Source organism: Pinus tabuliformis, chromosome X (genome assembly GCF_031772625.1).
Source record: "Pinus tabuliformis cultivar Carrire ecotype Pingquan chromosome X, CPIR1, whole genome shotgun sequence".
NCBI classification, from domain to species: domain Eukaryota; kingdom Viridiplantae; phylum Streptophyta; class Pinopsida; order Pinales; family Pinaceae; genus Pinus; species Pinus tabuliformis.
In genome coordinates, this window is record NC_142308.1 from 106,595,989 (window position 1) to 106,619,615 (window position 23,627).

General features: G+C 40.3%; 1 protein-coding gene across 1 annotated transcript in view; it reads left to right on the forward strand.

Annotated features, from left to right (window-relative positions):
- Positions 1-23,627, forward strand: part of LOC149138627 (Haloacid dehalogenase-like hydrolase (HAD) superfamily protein) — a 232,583-nt gene that overhangs the window by 163,244 nt on the left and 45,712 nt on the right. Inside the window, exon 6 of the mRNA XM_089447098.1 lies at positions 22,145-22,218. Within this exon, the coding sequence (XP_089303224.1) occupies positions 22,145-22,218 (74 nt within the window). The remainder of the gene's footprint in view (positions 1-22,144; positions 22,219-23,627) is intronic.

Here is a 23,627-nt window from a genome sequence, read left to right on the forward strand (position 1 = left end):
CGATATTTGCTATAGAAACATTGTGAATAACCTATTTCTGAGTTAATAAGTAGAAGAAATAATATTAATCACTGCAGTTGGATTTCTATTTAGAAATTTTCACAAACTCTAGTGCAGAAACCCTAGCTTCGACTAGCACGTGGGAGAGAGAGAGCTAGCCCAATCACTTTGACTTCCTTCGACCTCTTTTTTGTCCTTCTTCTTCGACCTCTCCTTATCCTCTTCTTCGCACAAAATGAGATGTCAGTAAGTGTGTCTAATGGAGGACGCGTTCCTCTCTATATATAGGCCTCTTCAAGGGTAGGCATGGCTCTTCATGTAGGCCGACGTGATAGCTTCTAGGCCGACTTGATCTTGGAGGGCATTTTGACCCTTTAAAGGCTAAAACAAAATTTTCTTTACAAGATACAATGTGCCCATAGGGTCTTCAATATATGACAATGACTCTTAAACCTAGGACAAACCCTAGAAGCACTCAATGGGTGCTTGACCTAGAAAATAATAGAACTTGAGCATGAAACCCATGCTCCAATAATAATAATTTATTTTCATTTTAGAATTTACAAGAATTCATTTCATACTTATGAAGACCGAACTTAGTTACACATTTTTCAACACTCCCTCTTAACTAGGGAGGTATTCATAAGAGGTACATGGTCACTCTAAATCTGAAGAGATCTCATAAAAAGAGTCGGATTGGTAACCAATCTATATAGCATCATATTTAACCAACATTGTCACGTAGGAAGGCCTTGACTAACAACTCTATCTCTCCACAAGATCAGAGCACAATGCTGGCGAGACCAATGATTCATAGACACCATCATCATTGTCTCTCAAGGTACATACTCCACTGGGGTGTTCACCGAGTATGACCTTCCTTTGGACTATTCTTATCTTGGATAGCTAGTCCTCAAAGAATATCAGTCCACGACTACTCTTGTCTTGAACGCCCTACCAAATTCTCAAAGAGTATCAAATGCCAGATGGTTACCCAATCCTCCATTCTTTCTTCGCAAGTGAAGACAAGAATGTAGTGTCTATCTCTCCCTCTCAATTAGGGAGGATACATCAACCAAACCAAGCTTGTCTCTCAAGTACACAAGCTTCTTGTTCGGAAGTGACTTTGTCAATATGTCAGCTACCTGCTCATTAGTGGAGATACACTGTAGCTGCAGCACACCATTTTGCACTAGCTCTCGAATATAGTGATACTTGTTTTTTATATGCTTTGTCTTTCCATGAAACATTGGATCTTCAAACAAACGTATACAACTGGTGTTATCACAAAGTATCACTGTAGGGTTCATCGATCCTTCAAACAGGTCGGATAGCAGATTTCTCAACCATACTGCTTCTATTCTTACTTCACACGCTGCAACATATTCAACCTCAGCATTACTCAAAGCAACTGCGTCCTGCTTTCTGCTCATCCATGAGACCATGGAGGATCCCAAACTGAAAGATCCTCCTGTCGTGCTCCTTCCATCTTGCTCACTGCCTCCCCAGTCGGAATCTGTGTATATAGTCAGTTGGACATCATTCCTTCTATCATACTTCAGACATTAGTGGATGGTTCCTCGCAGATAATTCATAATATGTTTTACTGCTACCCAATGATCATGCTTTGGTTCCACTTGGAATTGACTGAGAACATTTACTGCAAAGCATATGTCTGGTCAGTATTCACCAAGTACATCAATGAGCCAATAAGTTGCCTATACTTGGAAGGATCCACAAGGCTAGATTCAGAACTCCTTAGTCTCTTCAAGTTTGTGATCATCGGAGTGGTCATAGGTTTGCAATCCATCATGTCAAACCTTTTTAGCATCTTGATCACGTACTTTCCTTGACCTAAATAAACTTCATCAGGTCCTTGCCAAATAGTAATGCATCAGCCCAAGATCCTTCATGTCAAATTCTGCTGCTAGTTGCTTCTTACATTCTTCAATTCGACCTTCTACACCTGTCAAGAGAAGATCATCTACATATAGAAGAATGATTACAGGTTCTCCATCTACAACCTTAATATAAAGGTTCAGATCAACAAAACTTTTTGTGAAGCCTATTCTTTATAGGTATGCATCCATTCTAGCATACCATATCCTTGGTGCTTGCTTGAGGCTATATAATGCTTTTTTCAATATGCAAACATATGCCTTCCTATCTTTAACTTTGAATCCCAAGGGTTGCTCTATATAGACTTCTTCATCTATTGTGCCATTCAAAAACGCAGTCTTGACATCCATTTGGTGGATGTTCCATCCCATCGATGCTACCAGAGAGATTAATGATCAAATCGTTGTATATCTTGTTGTTGGACCAAATGTCTCTTCATATCGATGCCTTCAAGTTGAGAGAAGCCCCTAGCCACAACTCTTGGTTTATCTATACTTCCATTTGCTACATGTTTGATCTTATAGATCCACTTGGAAGTAACCACATATTTGTCTTTGGGCCTAGGTACGATCTCCCAAACTCCATTTCATTATAGATTGATACTCTTCATTCATGGCATCTTTCCATTCTTGATTATTTACAGCCTCTTCAAAAGTGGATAGTTCTGCTTCTATTAGTTTTGACATGTATGCAACATACCCAAAATATCTCTTGGGTTTCTTGCTTTCTCTAAATTAACCTTTCGTTGCCTCATGACCTTCTGCCTCAAGTAGAGTAGATTTCAACCAATTAGGTCTTTTTCTTGTTTCAGGGATGACCATAGGTTGAACAGGCTCACTAGGACCTTCTTCTTCCTAGTGTGGTTCTTCTTCCCCCTTGTCAACTTCCTCCTCGAATACCGGAAGTTCTTCATCATCAGAGTCTATTGAAAGTTCCTTTGATTTCTTGAATGCTATGCTTTCATCAAATATGACATTACAAATGACTTCTATGTGATGCCCATCTTTCATGTAGATCCTATAAGCTTTCGATGAGTTGTTGTACCCAACAAATGTTCCCGTCATGCCTGAAGGATTCAACTTCTTTCTTTTGTCCTTTAGTATATGGATATATACAAGACACCCAAAGATCCGGAGATGATTTACAAATGGCTTCTTTCTGGTGAACACTTCTTCTGGAGTTTTGTTGTCTAGAGATTTGTGGGGACTTCGATTCTGAATGTAGACAGTTGTCTTCGTGAATTCTCCCCATAGAAACAGATCCTGATCGTGTAACATTGCTTTTACACTTTATTCAATGGATCTATTCTTCCGTTCTGCAACTCCATTTTGCTTGGGACTATATGGGACTATCATCTCCCTCTTAATCCCATACTCCTTACAGAATGCTATAATCTCTTTGGATCTATATTCTCCTCCATTATCAGATCTCAGTATCTTGATTCTTTTTTCTGTAAGGTTCTCCACTTCAACTTTGAATTCTTGAAGTTTTGTAAATACTTCGTCTTTGGTTTTCATTAAGTAAACCCAGGTTTTTATTGAATGATCATCTATAAATGTGACATAATATAGATGACCTCCAAGTGATTTAGGAGTCATAGGGCCACATATATCGAAGTGAATGAGATACAATATATTTTGACTGTGAAGCACTGCTTCCAAATGGTCTCTTGGTATTTTTACACAATGCACATCCCTTACAAACTCCTTCATGGTCTTCCTTCAGATCAAGAATTCCATCTACTATGGAACTTAGAGTTGGAAGGATTTTGAAATGTAGATGACCAAATCTTCTATGCCAAAGTTCACATGGGCTAATTTCAATGTGAACTAGGGCTTGGGCCACAGGAGATATTAGGCTGTAGAGTCTTCCTTCTCGAATGACAATGACTTTAGCTTGATCTATACTTGAGCCTTTACCCCATACAACGACCTTTCCATCAATGAAGGCTACTCTATCACCCTTATCTTCTAGACTTGAAATGGAAAGTAAGTTCTTGTGCAAACTTGGAACAAATAGAATGTTGTTGAGGTGAATGTTGCTTCCATCTTCCAGCTTTATGGAGGTTGATCCAATACCTTTCATGGGATAGCTCTTGTTATCTCCAAGTTCCACTGAATAAGTGGATTTTCCTTTTGATAAGGTCTTCAATCGTTTGGATTGGCCAGTGATGTGCCTTGATGCACCACTATCAATTACCCAAATGTCTTCATCTTGGAATGTGCCAGAGAGAGTTGAGAAGAGACCTTCATCTTTTTCTTTGATTGATATCTTCTTTGAAGAAGATAAGAAACTCCATGCTTCCTTGATACCTTTCTTCAGATGGCTTGCAATATTCTTGATGAACTTCTTCATTGTAGAGGAGATCTTCATGATGCCCTTAGATAACCTTAGCTCTGAAACCATGTTAAGAATTCAATAGGGTAATGAATATGTTCATTCTCTTTCACTTGATAACTGTTTATGTTACCTTTTACCTTATTAGCTTTGTTCCTTATTATTATAGTGTGAGACACATCAAACAGCTACTAAAACAATAAGAACAGTGATACAGTATATAGGCTGCAAGCCAGGGCCAAAACCCCTCCTCTTGAGGGGAAAACCCTTAAATCTCATCTCTTCTTATAGATCCTTCAATTGACGAATACCATGACCTAGTGACTTAGACAAATACCCTCTAAGATTAAGATCAACTCGGCCTCCTATTGCAAGGACTTTGACCTCCTACTGCCGATCCAAAATTCTATCTCGCGGCAACCGCTGTTGCTCCTCTTGAAGACTTCAGTCTTCTTTGTATGGTCTCTTCTTCCCTTCGCTTGCCTTTCCTTGAGAATTAGGGCTAGTGAGACACCCTAAGTGACCTTCGCTTGACTTCCTTTCTCTCTTTCCTCCAAGATCGAACCAAAGATAACTCTAGCACAGAAACCCTAGCTTCGACTAGCACGTGGGAGAGAGAGAACTAGTCCAAGCACTTCGACTTCCTTCAACCTCTTCTTCATCCTTCAACCTCTCCTTATCCTCTTGTTCGCATAGAATGAGATGAGTAAGTGTGTCTAATGGAGGACGAGTTCCTCTCTATATATAGGCCTCTTCAAGGGTCGACGTGGCTCTTCATGTAAGCCGACTTGACAATGTCTAGGCTGACTTGATCTTGGAGGGAATTTCGACACTTTAAACACAATTTTTTTTCTTTACAAGATACAATGTGCCCATAGGGTCTTCAATATATGACAATGACTCTTAAACCTAGGACAAACCTTAGAAGCACTCAATGGGTGCTTGACCTATAAAATAAAAGAACTTGAGCATGAAACCCATGCTCCAATAATAATAATAATTTCTTTTCATTTTATAATTTACAAGAATACATTTCATACTTGTGAAGACCGAACCTAGTTACACGTTTTTCAACACACAATAGTCAACAAAAATAGTCAAAACTTTTGGTCAAACTAGCAAGCTAGAGATGTGGTCAACACAGGTTAACGTGCCAAATAGATGAAAAAAATCTCAGTCACCCGAAGATAGTGAACTCATGAAATCTTTGGCCTTCTCAATTGATCAATATAGAGGTAGAGCAAATGCCAAACAAGATGAACACAACTCCAAGAGAAAAAGTCAACGCAACTCAAATTAGTCTTCCTTCTGATCTTCACACATTTGGAATCTTGCTTAGAATTGCAGATCGAACTTGATGATGATGATGGTCGAATGAATGCCAATCAATGCCCAATTTATATGAGGGTGATGTGGGCTAATTAACCCTAAGTGGGAGCTGACTTGAAGAGTTTGTGAGGCCGACTTGTAGAGTTGGCAAAAATAAATTTCCATCATGGTTTTTAATGAAAAATATTGACTATTGCTATCCAAATTTTCAACAATTGATACCTCCTGAGACTAGAACACCTATCCAAGCCTATGTCACAGGGTTCGGCAAACCTGAAGGTTCAAGTTCGAAATTCGGCGAACTTGAAAAAAATTTGAAATTCGTTCAGGTTTGCCGAACCTGAAAGTCGACCCTGAACGACGAACCTGAACGAATTCGAACCTAATCGAACCTGAAAATCGAACCTTAAAATTTGAACCTGAAAAATCGAACCTGTACGTATTTTAATGCGAATTTCAACGGTTTTTTTTAGGTTCGATGGTTTTTTTGGCAGTTTTATCGAACATCTGCATCTGCATGCTCATATTTTCTGCATGATTTGAATAATGGATCGATTTTTACCTATGAACATTCATGCACTACAATTGAAATCAAGGAACTATCTTTTTTGAAGTTCCTATGAAATTTACCATCAGGGCAAAAGCCATCATGACTCCCACATTCGATGTGCCGCGAATGCTACAAAATTATCTTACTGAGAAACGCCTTTGGTGCATACCTAAAATGATGTGACATTCCTACAGTAAACTCGGCTGAATCTATTGGTATAGCAATGATGGATATCCATATTAAATGGAAAATCAACACTTGTACTAAATTGTTTTCAAATCGGTTTTGGCTCATTGTTCTCATGTAAAATCTGTGTGTACAATTTGTCATCTAGAAGTTCCAAACCCTTGGCTTTCATCTCTGTGAAAAGATGGCGTGCTTCTTCCTCTAGGCCTACTTTGTGGCAAATCCTGATCAAATACTCATAGTTTACTGAATCCAAATTGGGATCCGTTCCACTCTGTTGACTCAGGAATGAATATGCTTCCTCAAAATCTCTGTCGAAGAGGATTCCCTTAAGGAGATGAGCATAAGTACCATATAGAGGCTTAATCCCTTCTTCTTTCATTTTATCCAAGAATTGAAGTGCACCTCCAAGCTTCCTTGTCTTGCAAGCATAATTAATCATTATATCATATGTAAATGCATCCGGTTGGTAGCCACTGTACAGTGTCATAATACATCTAACAGTGGCCTAAAAATTAATCAGTCGTCATCTTATATAATTGGAAGGTTATTTGCATTGTTCAAACTTTAACTTAGTAGATTGTTTGACATTTTATTAAAATTTGGAGGACTGCTAAACTAATTAAAGGTCTGGTATAAATACTGAAAAGTCTGGTAATAAACATAGCACTGAGCAGTGGTATGATTCACCCATTTTTATTTATATTTGAATTTCACTATTTTATCATTTATTTAAATTCGAATCTTAATATGCCATTGCCAACAAAAACGCAGACATATTTGTATTCATGTGTTTATGGATCGATTTTGAATTTTCTATTATTTTGTCATATATATATATATATATATATATATATATATATATATATATATACTGAAAAATATGTATAATCGAACCTAATGCCGAACCTCATTCGAACCTGATCGGAAAATTCGAATTCGAATCGAACTTAATCGTTGTTGAACTCGAATTCAAACTCGAACCGTGTGACATAGATCCGAGCTACAAAATCTAACAAAGATAGTGGTTGAGGGGAAGAAAGAAAGCACAAATTGAGGCCACCAATGCAGCTGAGTACCTCCAAGCTATAAATTAAAAGATACAAAAGTTAGAGAAGCAGGGTACTTTGGGCCTACCTGCATTCCAACAAAGATCCTTGTTCAATAACATTAAATATTTAGTAGAAATGAAAACTATTGAGGTGAAAGCAATGTTGAGAAATCAATAGGGCTATAATTGATTTCTCTTATACTTGATAACTGCTTGTGATGTATTTTTACCTGTTCTTGATTATTAGCTTCTTCACTTATTATTATGTTGTTCTTATCATCAAACGATTACCAAAATCATGAAGATCAATAGTACACAAGAACATAGGATGTACGCTGCAAGAAAGGGCCAAAACCTCTCCTCTTGAGAGGAAAACCCACAAATCTCTTCTCTTCTCATAGATTCATCAAATGACGGATTCCAAGACCTCTAGACCAAGACCAATACCCTTCCAAGACCAAGCCAAACCTTCTTGATGATGTGCTTTTTCTATCCAAGTCAAACCCAATCAAATCTCTTCTAGCTGCACAATTTCGACCCCAACTACAGAATTTCGACCTCCACTGCAGGTCTGAAATTTTTGGCCCTTGCAACAATTGCTGCTTCCACACGTGTGAGGGAAATTAGGGCTTCCAAGGCTTCCTTGCTCCTTCGCTTGGGTTGCTTATCCTTCTAGGGCTAGTAGGTGACCTAAAAGTCCTTTCTTCCACCAATTTCGACCTGCTTTCTACAACTTGACAATTTCGACCTTGTAGCTGCAAAAACCCTAGCCTTATCTTCGCATGTGACACACACACAAAGAGAGAGAGAGAATCAACCCAAAAACTTCGTCCTTCTTCCTTCTATCCTTCTTCGCTTGCCTTTCTTCTGCCTCTTCTTCACTTGGATGATGAGGAATGAGTGAGTGTCCATAGGAGGTCGAGTTCTCTCCTATATATAGGCTTCCAAGGAGGACGACATGCCCTAATGAGGCCGACTTCTTAGCTACTAGGCCAACTTGGTCTTGGAGGGGTATTTTGACACTTTAAACACAAAAAAAATTCTTTTGACATTTTACAAGATGCACAATGGGGTCTTCTTCATATGACAATGACTCTATTGACTTCTTGAATCTATGACAAACCCTGGAAGCACTCAATCGATGCTTGAACTATAAATAAAATGACCTTGAGCATGAAACCCATGCTACAAAAATAACAATAATAATCTTTCTTTCTTTTTACAATATACAAGAATCAAGAGTATATTTCATATTTAAGAACATTGAACCTAGTTACATATTTCAACACTCCCTCTTAACTAGGGAGGTATTCATAATGGTACATGGACATTCTCATACTGAAGAGATCTCATAAGAAGAGTCGGATTGGTAAGCCATCTTATAAGCTATTATTTCAGCTTATCTCATTGCATCTCATCATACCAACCAACATTGTCACATAGCAAGGCCTTGACTAACAACTCTATCTCTCCACAAGATCAGAGCACAATGTTGGCGAGACAATGATTGATAGACACCATCATCATTGTCTCTTAAGGCACATACCCCACCCAGATGTTCACAAGGTATGTCCTTTTAGGACAATTCTTGTCTTGGAATAACACATCCTCAAGGAATTTCCTCTTCGACTACTCTTACCTATTGGATGCCCTACCTCATCCTCAAAGAGTATCAGAAACTAGATGCTTACCCAATCCTCCATTCTTTCTTCACAAAGTGAAGACAAGAATGATGTGTCTATCTCTCCCTCTCAACTAGGGAGGAGATATCAACCAATCCAAGCTTGTCTCTCAAATACACAAGCTTCTTATTAGGAAGAGATTTTGTCAAAATGTCAGCTACCTGCTCATCGGTGGAGATATACTGTAGCTGCAACACTCCATCTTGCACCAATTTTCGTATGTAATGATACGTGTTGTTTATGTGTTTTGTCTTTCCATGGAATACTGGGTCTTCAGACAACCTTATGGAACTAGTGTTATCACAATGTATAACTGTAAGGTCCATCGATCCTTCAAACAAGTCGAGTAGCAACTTCCTCAACCAGATGATGTTGAATTTCCACGATCTTGGTGTCTGGGATAGAGTTAAATATCTAATGCTACCAAACCAAGAATCACAACAAAACTACTTTGCATAGCAGAATCTAAACACCAGTAAATCTACTAGCGCACAAAATATAGACAACTTTTTGCAAAATATTGTACAAATATGTATAACAACCCAACTTCGTTATATTAATCAAACTAAATAATACAACAGTCTAGGGCTCCCGTACTAGGGATAATGGCCCTCATACATCCACTAGTACAAGAATACAAAACTGGGGCGTGGTGTCAATATATCGACAACCACTCTACCCTCAATAAGATACTTTGACCATCTGGCTGTCACATGCTCTCTTAGATCTTCTCGGTCGTACCTTGTACCTGCCCAGTCCTTAAGCTCCTGATCTGCAGCACCTGCCTCTATGAATGCTCAAAGTCCATCCGGTCACTGAACCTCGGTTCATCCAATCTGCTCACTAGTTGTGCCTTAGAACATCAGGGGCACAACACATTGAGACTCCTATTGAGTTGTTCACAACTCCGTTTGTGAACAACTCTCAATCTGCCCACTACTACTCCTCAGCTACTCAGGGAATTCAACCCACTATGGTCTTCCTGTGCTGCTCTAATGAAGACCAACATAGGGCACGAAAGGCTGCCACCTATATCTGCAAGATGTCCATCTCCCACATTGAACACAGGCTAGGAGGACTGCCCATCATCTGTTGTAGAAGTCCTTCTCCACACACAAGTCTAGGGTTGCACAACTACTCTGGCTCATCAACCCTTGAGCTCAACAATTGCTACTCTAGCATCCACCTAAGTCGATGAAGATGGTGCATACCGGGCTCCAACTTGGGCACTATCATACTATCCTCCAACAGACCATAAATACCCAATCCAGTGTCCACACTTGGTCCACTCTTACGTTTCCCTCCAACAGAGTACAAGTGACCAATCCTGCTATAACATCTTCTCCTAGTTAGGGCATCCAACACCTATGGAGACCCTTCTACATGACTGCTAATAGACTCCTCAAATCTGTCCACACTAGGACAGTTTGTCCTCTAGCATCAAAACAACTCGAAAGACATCAAACCATACCTTTTCTTCACTTCTAGACTGATGTACACTGCTATCACCTTAGCTTCCTGGTTAGGACTTCCTAATAGTCCTTGTTAAGCCCTTCCAATCAGCTCCTAAGGCCTTCTACAATTGCAACCTTCCCTTCTAGGCTTGCTGCTCCAACTCGCTGTCCCTAGGGCTAATTCCCAACCCCAAAACTCACCAACCAGCCCTCTATTTACTCCATAACAGGCCTCGGTCCCCTTGCTGTAGCAATCGCTGCCCTAAATCATAGGAAGGCAACCCTAAAACATGTCACAAACAACCCAGATTAAGTCCTCTTCCAATCGACTTGTTGCTAGACCTTCTTGGCAACCAAAACAGTCATGAGAAGGCCCAAAACTCGTCCTCTCCTTGGTCGAGCTACTCCTGATCTGTGGCCATGTTCAAATGTGATTTCTCTATGTTTTGATGCACATGAATGACACAAATGACACATAAACACCTTCTATTTATATACTTGACAAGAGCTCCAACAAATTCCTCCAAGAGGGCTTGCCAACTGTCATAAGGTCACTAAAACATCAAGCCAACCTTAACTTTGTGTCACAAGCCCACAATATGATGAGAGGGTTAGTCCTTCTTGATGATTGATGCTCTTGATGTTTTCAAGATGATCTCTTTATACTTTGGCCCTCGAGTATCCTTCTTCATGTTGCCCTTCCTTGATGTAGTCACCTTATCTCTGATGCCATGTTGAGAAATCTGGGGGGGCAACAAGTGTAGGAGATTTATCTTACTTTGTTAACTGCTTGTGATGTTATTTTATTTGCTTGATTAACTTCTTCTTTCCTTTATTATTATTATTTTTCTCTATCATCAAACAACTACCAAATCATAAAGAACAATGAGAAAATAGGACACAGGATATACGCAATCAACCAGGGTCAAAACCTCTCCAACTAAGAGGAAAACCCACCATAATCCTTCTCTTCTTATAGAACTTTAATTGACGAATTCCAATACCTATGACCCTCGACCAAAACCCTCCAAAACCAAGTCATCCTTCCTTCTTGATGAGCTTTCCTTGCACAACTTCCAGTAACAAACTTCGACCTTCCAACAACTTTTCCAGCAACTTCGACCCCAACAACAATTTCTGCAACTTTTACCTAGCAGCTTTAGCAACTTCGACCTAGCAACTCCACAGCTTCGACCTTGATGCAACTTCAACAACTTTGACCTAACAGTGTCGTAGCTTCAATCTAGAGGTAGCTTCACAGCTTCGACCTTGCAACTTCACAAATTCGATCTTGATGCTTCACAACTTCGACCTTACAGCTTCACAACTTCGACCTTACAGCTTCACAAATTCGACCTTGCACCTTCACAACTTCGACCTTGCAGCTTCACAACTTTGATGCAACTTCAGAATTTCGTCTAGCCCAGAAACGGTAAAAACCCTAGTGAAAGTGAGAGAGAGAGAGAGGCCCAAAAACTTCAATCTTGATCTTCTTCTTTTTCGTCCTTTTCCAACTTCTATCTTGAGGGGATCGAATTTGCTTGAGTGAGTGTCCAAATGAGGTCGAATTCCTTCTTATTTATAGGTTGTGAGGGGTACGGATTACTATTTTGAGGCCGATTTGCCCCTAAATGTAGGCCGACTTGATCTTTGTGCCATGGCGAGGCCTTGGAGGGTCTTTTGACTCTATTTTGACTCAATAAATTTTTCTTTACAATAAATGGTCATACGTGAATGGCTTACTTAATGCAGTTGAATCCCAAAATGATGTCTAAAATATGTAACATGCCCAAATGGGTCTTCAATACATGACAATGACTCAATTGATTTTATGACAAACCTAGAAGCACTGAATGGATGCTTGACCTAAAAATAAATTTCCCTTGAGCATGAAACCCATGCCTCAAGAACACAAATAAAAATTTATTTCTCTTTTCATTAAATACATAAAATCACAATTACATATGCCATTATGAAGACCCAACCTAGTTACATATTTCAACAGTTTTCATGGTGTACTATGGCCTTGATCGAGAGGTTCCTCTAGATGCTCTCAGCCCTTCTAAAGCTCGGTGTATGAATGCAAATGTATGATGGAGGTTGGAAGCCCCTTTCCTCACCATAGCCAAAGGCTACGCATATTTTGTGTTCATTCATTCAATGGATTGTGTTGTATTCCCCCACAAGGGTCAGTATAGTTGTTCGACATTTTCATTAAAAGTAAAATACAGTGCATATTATCCTTGGGTTTAACCAGTTTCACTTATACATGCTGATTATAGGCATCATTTACATTCTTAAATGCAATAGCATTAGGGGATCAAAATAGGGGTCTTACAAGCTACTCCTTAATGAAAGATATCTCAAAGCTAGGAAAGGCTTGAAGGCCGCCTAGGCCTTCTATATGCTTTCCAAAAAGGTGAGAAAGAAACTTTTAGTAAAGTGGCCATTGACAAGTTTCCCAACATCAGGTTCTGACAAAGAATTGACTTTGATAAGACCTTGGCCCACCTTGTTACATAAGAGATAGCCTAGTGTGTACATAGCCAAAACATAGAGGGCAGGGGCTAATGGGAATCTGTATCAAATAGATGTAAACAAACCAAATTCCTCATACTACATCTCTTCATGTATAGGAAAGTAAGGCCTCAACAAACCAGGTTTCAACTGCACTGGTGAAGTGGGAGCCCAATCACATTGCTATCATCATAGGAAGAATAAATGGCTATTCCATGCAGTCATATGCTTTCTCTAAATCAATTTTAATGAAGATTGCATGTCGTGTTGATAAGTAAGCCCATTTCATACCATCCCATACAACAATGGTAGTGTCTATGATATAGGGACCTAAATTTTACCCAATTTGTTTATCCTGGACTATTTTAGGAAGAATGTGCTTGATGTGCATTGCTAGAGCATTGGCCAAAATTTTATAGGAAGTGTAACACAAGGTAATTTCTCTTAAACTTGTAATTAAATCCGGATCCATGGCCTTGAGAATGAAATTTATGAGGCTCTAGTTAATTCCAACCCACAACATCTACTTTCTCACTGCTTCCTTGTAGACTGATAACAAGTCAAGCCTGACAAACTCTAGGGGCCTTGACATCCACTATCTTTCAAAGGCATGTTGCTGTTTCACTAGAGTTAAAGATTGGTTGCAAGCCCTCTTATGTTGCACCAATACCCACGTCAGGATTATGTCAAGACCAGTGATGATAATATCGGTGATATATCGCCGAATATTGGAAATATCGCCGATATCTCGGCAAAATATTGCGAGATGACAGAAAATATCGCCGGGCGTGTTATGCTGCGGCGAGAAAAAGGGAAAATCGTTTTTTCTTCATTTTTGTTTCTGAGTGTTGGAGAAGGAAGGGGAAGAGTTTTGTGGTGGTTGTTAAGGAGGGCTTGAGGATCAAATAACGATTATCACCACCAAGATTTTTTTGTGGATCAAAGATTGAAGAACAGTGAGACAAACTTCATTTTTTCCATTAACAGGTATGTTCTTAAAAACCCCTATGTTAATGATTTTTTCATAGATTTAGGGTTATGCTTGCTTGCCTTTTTGCCTACCAACATTTTGTTTCTTTGTTTTTTTTCCATTTGCTATGATTTTCATGCCCATGAGCCAATGCAAGGGTTTTCTCCATATTTGGACAACAAGCTTCATTTTTTTTTTCAACTTTCTTATGCACCCTCTTATTGCCATTTTTCATTCACATTGCAAAATGCAAATAATGTAGTATTTTTTTTTTAAATGAGGTGGTTATTACTTATTATTTTTTGTGTTGGGGGGTTTAATGCCAATTTTTTGTTTTTTTTTGTGCCCTAGGTTTGAATTAGTTCACTACAAATGTCAAATATGCCAAAAGCCTTGGACCCATTTTGGGAGTATGGGGAGGCTGTTGGTGGGGCAAATCGGGCATATATATCATGCAAATTGTGTGGGACCAAGATGTCAGGAGGGGTTACACGATTGAAATACCATTTGGCTAGACTCCCTGCACATGATGCAGATGTAATGCCTTGTATGGTTTCTAGTGCGGAGGTTATACAAAAAGCTCTTGAAGCAATTGCTGAACAAGACAGAAAGAAAGCTGCTAGGGAGAGGCCAATGGTCTTAGATAGATAGCTGCTAGTTTTATTTGTTTTGCAACTTTTGCTACATATAAGTTTATAACTCATGATGATGAAATACTTTTAAAGTTTTATATATGTGATGTTATTTTGTTTGAGTTCTTGATTGGACAATTATCAGGGACCCGCAGGATATGTGATGTTATTTTGTTTGAGTCCTTGATTGGACAATTATCAGGGATCAACAAGATATGTGATGTTATTTTGTTTGAGTCCTTGATTAGACAATTATCAGGGATCAACAGGATTTGGTATCACCTTTGAAGTTTGATGTATCATTTCTATTTGACATCATATATATCAATGCTTTTTTCATATTTATGTGCCAATGTGTTTAGTTCATGTTGTTATTGCTTTATATGTTTAGAAATCTGAAAAAAAAATGAATATATTATGCATTTTTTATGCTTGCCAATATTTGCCGATATTTTATTTTCGCCAATATTGCCGATGAGATGTTTTTTGGACCCTCGCCGATATTTTTCCGATATTGATATTTTCGACACTGGTCAAGACATTACTGCACGGCCATCTCCTACTTTATTTCTTGCGAATACTTCTTTTATTTACATCAAGGGAAAACAAAAGGTGAAAGGGTACTCCTTTGTGTGTCCTTGAGACTAAAACTCCAACTTATAGTGGCTGACAAGCTCATATTTAATCTCCTCCTAGTCAGTGATAGACCTAGTTGCTGTTTCAATGGAAATATTTTTTCCTCGGCATCCTTTATGGTAGAGGCTTTGCAAAAGACCTTATTGAGTTGATCTCTTGTCTTCATCTAGTGCAGTTGGGAGCAAAGTTGGGTGCCTCAACAGATTTCATTTACCCCTAGAACATTGACTTGGAGTTTTGTTTAGAGTATATTATTGGGGATCCAAGAGTCAATTTAGAATGAGATGTCAGTCTTCGGTGTAGGTCATAGGGTTGGTGTTAAAATTGGCAACTAGGGCAAAACTCCATGTGGGTCATCTTATTAATGGAAGCTGATATTTTTCTTGGATACCTCTCATCGAGAGGTGTAGGATTGATCTAAAGATCATCCAATTCCGATAAGTATTCATGGAGATATGAATTTATTTGTGTTATGGGACAGTTCGTCAAGGTCGGCCAACAACCAAATAAACCCCACTTGTGCCCAACGTTTTAGTATAAATAGAGGTGGCTTTCAAGTCATTTCAACACACTTGGGATCTCTTCCTCTCTACTTGTCTTTGGGTTTTAGTAGGAGGAAAGATCCTAAGGGATAATGCTGCTTTAATCCAGAGGGCAGAAGCCGGGAACTGCTGGAATTGCCGAGAATTGCCGGAATTGCTGGGAACAGCCAGAACTGCCGGGAATAACAGGAATTGCCGGAACGGTTGGGAAAAGCCGAAATTGCCGGGAATAGCCAGAACAGCCGGAATTGTCGGGAATAGCCGGAACTGCCGGAATAGCCGGGAAAGCTGACGCAGAGGGCAGAAGTGGGAATTGTCGGGAACTGTTTGGAAAAGACAGAACTGCCGGAACTGTCGGGAATAGCCGGAATTGCCGGGAACAACCGGAATTGCCGGAACTATCGGAATTGTTGGGAATTGCCGAAATAGGCGAGAAAGCTGACGCAGAGGGCAGAAGCCAGAACTGCCGAGAATAGCCGGAATTGTCGGAATTGCTGGGAACAGCCGGAATTGCCGGAACTGCCAGAACTGCTGGGAATTGCCGGAACTGCCAGAGCATCTGTCTCTGAAGGAGAGTAGCATGCAAGGGACAAATAACTAACATTGGGACAATTGTATGGTACTTAACAGCAAATACACCAAGCATGCAATGTTACAGCTAGCATGCAAGGGATAGCTAGCATGCAACAAAAAGCATGCTAAGGACAACAAGCATGCTAGGGACAACAAGCAAGCAAGGGACAACAAGCAAGCAAGATGTAGCCAACACATAGGTTAATATGGCAACATGGTGCAACAATGGCACATTATGCAATACAATGATGGGTACAATCATGATTAATGAAGCGTGATGAGATGCAGCATAGTGATGATGGGTGCAGGATGGTGCAGCGCGGTGAGGTGCAGCATGATGACGAAATGCAACACAACGATAGGTGAAGGAGTCACCTTGGAGAATCAGTTGAATCAGTATGTCTTCAATTGATCTCATGTATCATCTTCTTAGAGATGATCTATGCTCTTATCTAGATAAGTCAAAGTGTTGACTTCTATTGTAAACGTACTATCTCTCTCTCTCTGCTGAACTATTGAATTGATCAAGGGTTTCCCCACATTGGGGTTTGTCCTTGGCTAGCGCCACATCTTGTGTCCTCTTGTCTTGGCTTGTCTTCTGCGATTTATGTTTATGTTCTATCTGCAGTTTACTTTAATGCTGATGTGATTGCTAATTTGGAAAATATATTGAGCTAACTGTGAAAATTGAAATAAATTGCTCTAAGCATAGAACATACCTAAAATTAACATGGTATCAGAGCTGAGGTGAAGACAATGCCCAAGCAAGAGTGAAAGAGCAATCACCGAAGACAGTTGGGAAAGGACAAAAGGATCAGTGGATTCCTTATCCCTCTTCAAATTCACCAAGGGTGAAGTCGAAGCAGAGAATATTATCAGAATGGCGCAGCGGAAGTTTCTGATGGCCTACCTAAAGATCACTTCATTGGGAAGTCCAGATCTAAGGATGAAAGGAAAGGCAGTTCGACCATTATACGAAGGGGTGTCCGATTGGCAAGGACACATCACTTGATGATGATAACAATCATTCCAGGGACATCTTCAATGATCAAAGGAATGATAGGTAATGTAGGTCATCAAGGAAATCGCCGACTCTTCAAAGAAAGCAAGGAACCCCAGGTATGAAGAATCAAATGTTGTTTTTGATAAGATAAAGAAGCGTTATCTTGTATTGGCCCTCTTCTTCAGATTCTTTGGGAATCTGCTTTATTGATTGTAGTGCTTCAAGGAACTTCATCGGATAGAAGGGTGCACTCTCTAATTTGGTAGAGATGGAAACAATCATGGGATTATACTTGGAGCCGATGCTACCTATCCCGGAAAGGGTTTAGGGAATATTACCCCTCAATTGAATGAGGGTAACTCGATTCATTTACAGAATCTCTTTTATTTACTTGATCGCAAGAAGAACTTGGTGTCCATTTCGGCAATGGAAGTCAAAGGTTACAGGGTGGCACTCATCGATGGAAAGGTATGTGTTAAAAAAATAGAATTTTCAAAGATGCTTTTTCTCATGGGTTCAGGGTTGGCAATTTGTATCAAGTTGCAGGATGGTCCATTGGGGTTCATGTCAATTGACATATCGCATCTATAACACCGGAGGTCTACCTATGGGGCCCTACCCGATGTGAGTCAGATGGTGATACGGATGCCTAAATTCAAGAAGAGCATGAAGGTACATGTCTGAGATGTACCGAAGGAAAATCTGATAAGGGGACCATTCCCCTCATGCAGCAGGTCCACAGGTTTGGAACAACCCGAGTAGTTTGAGATTCATGATCGGGAATCTCATGTATACTGGTGGAAGAAAGCCCTCTATGGCTTGAAGCAAACACCCCGGGCGTAGTATGAGAGGATTGATAGCTGTCTGACGAAGCTGAGATTCACTAGGAGTGAAACCGATCCAAACCATTACCCGAAGGTTGTGGATGATAGACCTCTCATACTGGCACCTTATGAGGACGACCTATTTCTAATATGTGCAAACCCTCTCATTTGCAGAAGTAAGAGGGAGTTGGATTTCGGATGTGGAATGATAAATTGCAAGCCTGTGACTACCTCGAGGATCTTAACTTTCAGAAGTTATATGGTAGTGATGTCGGACCAGATTTGGGAAATGCCTCTGAGTTTCATAAACTCATTTGCGTTGATGTTCTTGGTGAACTTTTGTCCGGACATATGTTTTGCAGTTAGCATGGTGAGCTCATATTTGGTTGAGCCTCACTGGATTGGTGCCAGGAATCTTCTGAGATATCTTCGGGGCACAATTTCTCATGGATTGAGATACACTGCCGGAAATATGAAACTGCATGATTATTCTAGTGCTGACTGGGCAGGCAGTGTGGAGGATCACTAGAGCACTTCTCAATGGTAGTTCTCTTTGGATTCTGCTTCGATATCATGGATGAGTAGAAGCAGAAGTAGGTTGCTATAAGCACCACCGAGGCCGAATACATAGCTACGCGTATGATCTCGTGTGAAGCTGCATGGTCGCAAAAGCTCTTAAGTGAGTTGTTTGTACACATGATAAATACCACTGTGATTCTCTGTGACAACCAGAGGGGGGATTCGATTATTGAGGAATCCCGTATTCGATGATTGCTCCAGCAGATAGACATCTAATACTGCCTTATCTGGGATATGGTAAGTCGATGAGCGAGGAGGCTCCATCGCATTGAGACTGATGTGCAGGTCGCAGACATTTTGTCAAAGCCTCAGGGAAAGGTCAAATTTGTGACTTTCCCGAACGACTTGGAGTCGTTGAGAGACCTTCTTATAAGGGTCTTGCATGTTGCATGCATTGAGCTCTGGGAGCTTTGGGGGGCTTGGGGTCCTTACTGGAGCAACATACGACCACACGGCGACTCACCCTCCCCTGGTGGTGCACTATGTACAAGATGACAGGTTCAACCTTCCCGTGTGATATCCTGTGGCAACTGTGGAACAGAATGATTAGTTCTCCTGTGGGCCGGGACGATTAGTTCTCCCGTGGCAACTGTGGAATAGGATGTTTAGTTCTCTTGTGGGCTAGGATGATTAGTTCTCCCATGGAAACTGTGAAACAAGATGATTAGTTCTCCTGTGGGCTGGAATGATTAGTTCTCTCGTGGCAACTGTGGAACAGGATGATTAGTTCTCTTCTGGGTCGGGATGATTAGTTCTCCCATGGCAACTGTGAAACAGGATGATTAGTTCTCTTGTGGGCCGGGATGATTAGTTCTCTCGTGGCGACTGTGGGGCAGGATGATTCGTTCTCCTGTGGACAGGATGATTAGTTACCCTGTCGAGGCATCCTACCCATGCAGTCTGGGACTCATGGGAAGTACCTCTCATCTGATCAGTGAGCAGGGAAATGGGGTTAGGGACCATAGTAGTACTATCGATGGACGCATCGATGTATCTACTGTACTCCCTATGCTAGGATGACCTCCATTGATCTGGGATCAATGAAACTAATCTGGGATCCATATGAGTGGTTTGAGACACTCTTGTGATATTGATCTAGGATCAATAAAACTGACTTTGGGCCAGTAAGAGTGATGTGACACACTCTTCAGATGAAACTGACTTCGGGTCAGTAGAGAATGGTATGAGACATTCTCGATCAATTCTTCTTCTTCATGGTTCAGCAGAGCAGAGCAGAGCAAAGCAAAGCAGAGCTCAGCATAGCAAAGCAGTGCAGGGCACTGATGGCAGAGATAGTACAGTCGGACATATGGATCGGCGGATGGAGTTCTCCCTAGTTGAGAGGGAGTGTTAAAATTGGAAACTAGGGCCAAACTCCATGTGGGTCATCTTATTAATGGAAGCTGATATTTTTCTTGGATCCCTCTCATCGAGAGGTGTAGGATTGATCTAAAGATCATCCGATTCCGATAAGTATTCATGGAGATATGAATTTATTTGTGTTATGGGACAATTCGTCAAGGTCGGCCAGCAACCAAATAAACCCCACTTGTGCTCAACGTTTTAGTATAAATAGAGGTGGCCTTCAAGTCATTTCAACACACTTGGGATCTCTTCCTCTCTACTTGTCTTTGGGTTTTAGTAGGAGGAGAGATCCTAAGGGATAACGCTGCCCTAATCCAGAGCGCAGAAGCTGGGAACTGCCGGAATTGTCGGGAACTGCCGGAACTGCCGGGAACTGCCGGAACTGCCAAGAATAGTAGGAATTGCCGGAACTGCCGGAAACTACTGGAACTACTGGGAAAGGCCGCAATCGCTGGGAACTGCCAGAACTGTCGGGAATAGCCGGAACAGCCGGGAAAGTTGATGCAGAGGGCAGAAGCCGGAACTGTCGGGAACTGTCAGGAAAAGATGGAACTGCTGGAACTATCGGGAATAGCTGGAATTGCCAGAACTGCCGGAATTGTTGGGAACAACCGGAATTGCCGGAACTGTCGGAAACTACTGGAACAGGTGAGAAAGCTGACGCAGAGGGAAGAAGCTGGAACTGCTAGGAATAGCCGGAATTGTCGAAACTGTCGGAATTGCCGGATTTGCCGGGAACAGCCGGAATTGCCGGGAACTGCTGGAATTGCTGGGAACAGCTGGAATTGCCGGGAACAACCGGAATTGCCGGAACTGCCAGAGCATCTATCTCCGAAGGAGAGCAGCATGCAAGGGACAAATAACTAACATTGGGACAGTTGTATGGTACTTAGCAGCAAATACACCAAGCATGCAATGTTACAACTAGCATGCAAGGGACAGCTAGCATGCAACAACAAGCATGCTAAGGACAACAAGCATGCTAGGGACAACAAGCAAGCAAGATGCAGCTAACACATAGGTCAGTATGGCAACATGGTGCAGCAATGGCACATAATGCAATACAGTGATGGGTACAGTCATGATTAATGAAGCGTGATGAGATGCAGCATAGTGATGATGGGTGCAACATGGTGCAGCGCGGTGAGGTGCAGCATGATGACGAAATGCAGCACAACGATAGGTGAAGGAGTCACCTTGGAGAATCAGTTGAAGCAGCATGTCTTCAACTGATCTCATGTATCATCTTCTTAGAGATGATCTATGCTCTTATCTAGATAAGTCAAAGTGTTGACTTCTGTTGTAAACGTACTATCTCTCTCTCTCTCTGCTGAACTATTGAAGAACATATAAGAAGAATTGATCAAGGGTTTCCCCACATTGGGGTTTGTCCCTGGCTAGCGCCACATCTTGTGTCCTCTTGTCTTGGCTTGTCTTCTGCGATTTATGTTTATGTTCTATCTGCAGTTTACTTTAATGCTAATGTGATTGCTAATCTGGAAAAGATATTGAGCTAACTGTGAAAATTGAAATAAATTGCTCTAAGCATAGAACATAACTAAAATTAATAGTTGGAATGTAGAGAAATTGAAACAGGTCTCCACCACCTGGACCTACTTCACCTGGACTCTTAGTACAGAAATAAATCACAAGCACAGAATGCTCTCAGTGCATTGCCATCTTTGTTGCAAAAAGTAAACATTGTGTGATGGAAAACAGATTGCCATCATAAACAATGGAAAATGTGAATGTGATGGCAAGCACCATTTTGAAAGACCACCTCATGCAGTTTGTATTATAATAAATTGTTGAGAAAGATGACCTTCACAATTCCTCTTTAATGTTGCCTTGTTCTCAAGCTGTCATTTTTTTTTTTTTCTGTATTTGTTAAATAGCATAACATGCTTTTTGTATTTCTGATAAACTGCATGCTTACAAATTATAATGTAAATTTTGTTGATATAGTTGGTATTGGGCCCTGATTCATCTTGATATCGGAATTGAATGCTAAGCAGGTAAAACCATTCCGAAAGATGGTGAGACACAACGTTTGATGCTTTCTGCTGGTGCTGAGTATGTCTTATGTAAGGTGAGAAAACAATGTGCCCAAGTTCTAAACTGTTATACAAAGTTGATACAGCTTACAGCACATTCCTGTTTTCAGTTGTAACCTGTGAGAGACTGTAAGATGTAGTTACAGGAAAAGCTTAAAGAATAAATCCCAAACATTTCAGTCTTCTCACTGAGATGTGAGATATTGGGGTTACTCTTACGGTCCTGTGCACAGCAATCACTAAGCCAGTATAACTATTGGTTTTCATATATCTAACTTCAAAAGTATTAATTATCAGATAGGATAGTAAAGGTAGTTGCTTTATGGTGGCTGGTTAAATTGTTTCAAATCGTGGCTTCCCAAGCTATATGAAGGAACATTTGCTACATGTTTTCTTTAAATTGCAACTATAGTAAGTCAATCATTAGCAAAAATTACATGCAAAGAGACATATTGCAACTGTCATCAAATCTCCATATATTCATATTTTCATCCACAAATCCTTTATGACTATAGCATCTCATTGGAAAATATGACTATGGAAAACGAACGAGTCAGAACAAGACCACGAATAATTCAATAGGAGCACAGAGTGATCGGACCAAGAGATGAATGCTATATATTAATTGCCCACTAGTTCAAACAGAAGTTAGAGATATTACTAGTTGTCAGGTTATCTGTCCAATATGAAAGCTCAAGTTTGACAGTGTGTCACATTGAGGTTGTTGATGTTTGTAGCATCGGGCAGGAACTTCTGCACAAGTCTAGTGTTGGGCATGTGGAGGTCGTCTGAAAATGTCCTTTGTATTTTGTAATTCACTTTAATAGTGAAGAATATTTTATTAGTGAGTTGATTAATGTTTAATAAAATGTGAAGTATTTACATTAGTGATTTTGATGTAATGTCCACTGTCTATTGAGATATAATAGGGTTATGGAGACTTGGTCATCATCTCAATGCTATAAAAGAGAGACAAAGTGAAAGGAAAAGAAACAGAGAGTATGATACACAGATTGTGTTAGAAAAACACAAGTTGGAGAGTGATAAAGGATTTTCACTCATTGTGCAAGTCAAAAGGGGAAAAGAGGAAACATTGCGAGCAGCAAAAGGAGATCAACTCAATTTTCAGAAATTGAAGGGGCTGTACATAGCAGTTGTAGAGGCAACTTCAGGAAACTATACAATCCAGCAAACAAGGAGGACAACCATACAAATTTATGGGATAGAGTTCACTAGTAGCAGAAGGGTTTTTTACAATAGGTTTTGGCAGGGCTGTGCAGGATGTACAGTGCACCAAAAGAGCCATGTGTTGCTGTATTTTTTTTTCTTAGTGGGCTATTTTCTTAGTTTGGGAGACCTTGTAAGCTTGGAGTAATTTTTCTGAAAAAATGATATTTGAAAGGCAGAAATTTTTGTGTGTATTTTGGAGATTGGTTTTGTTGTG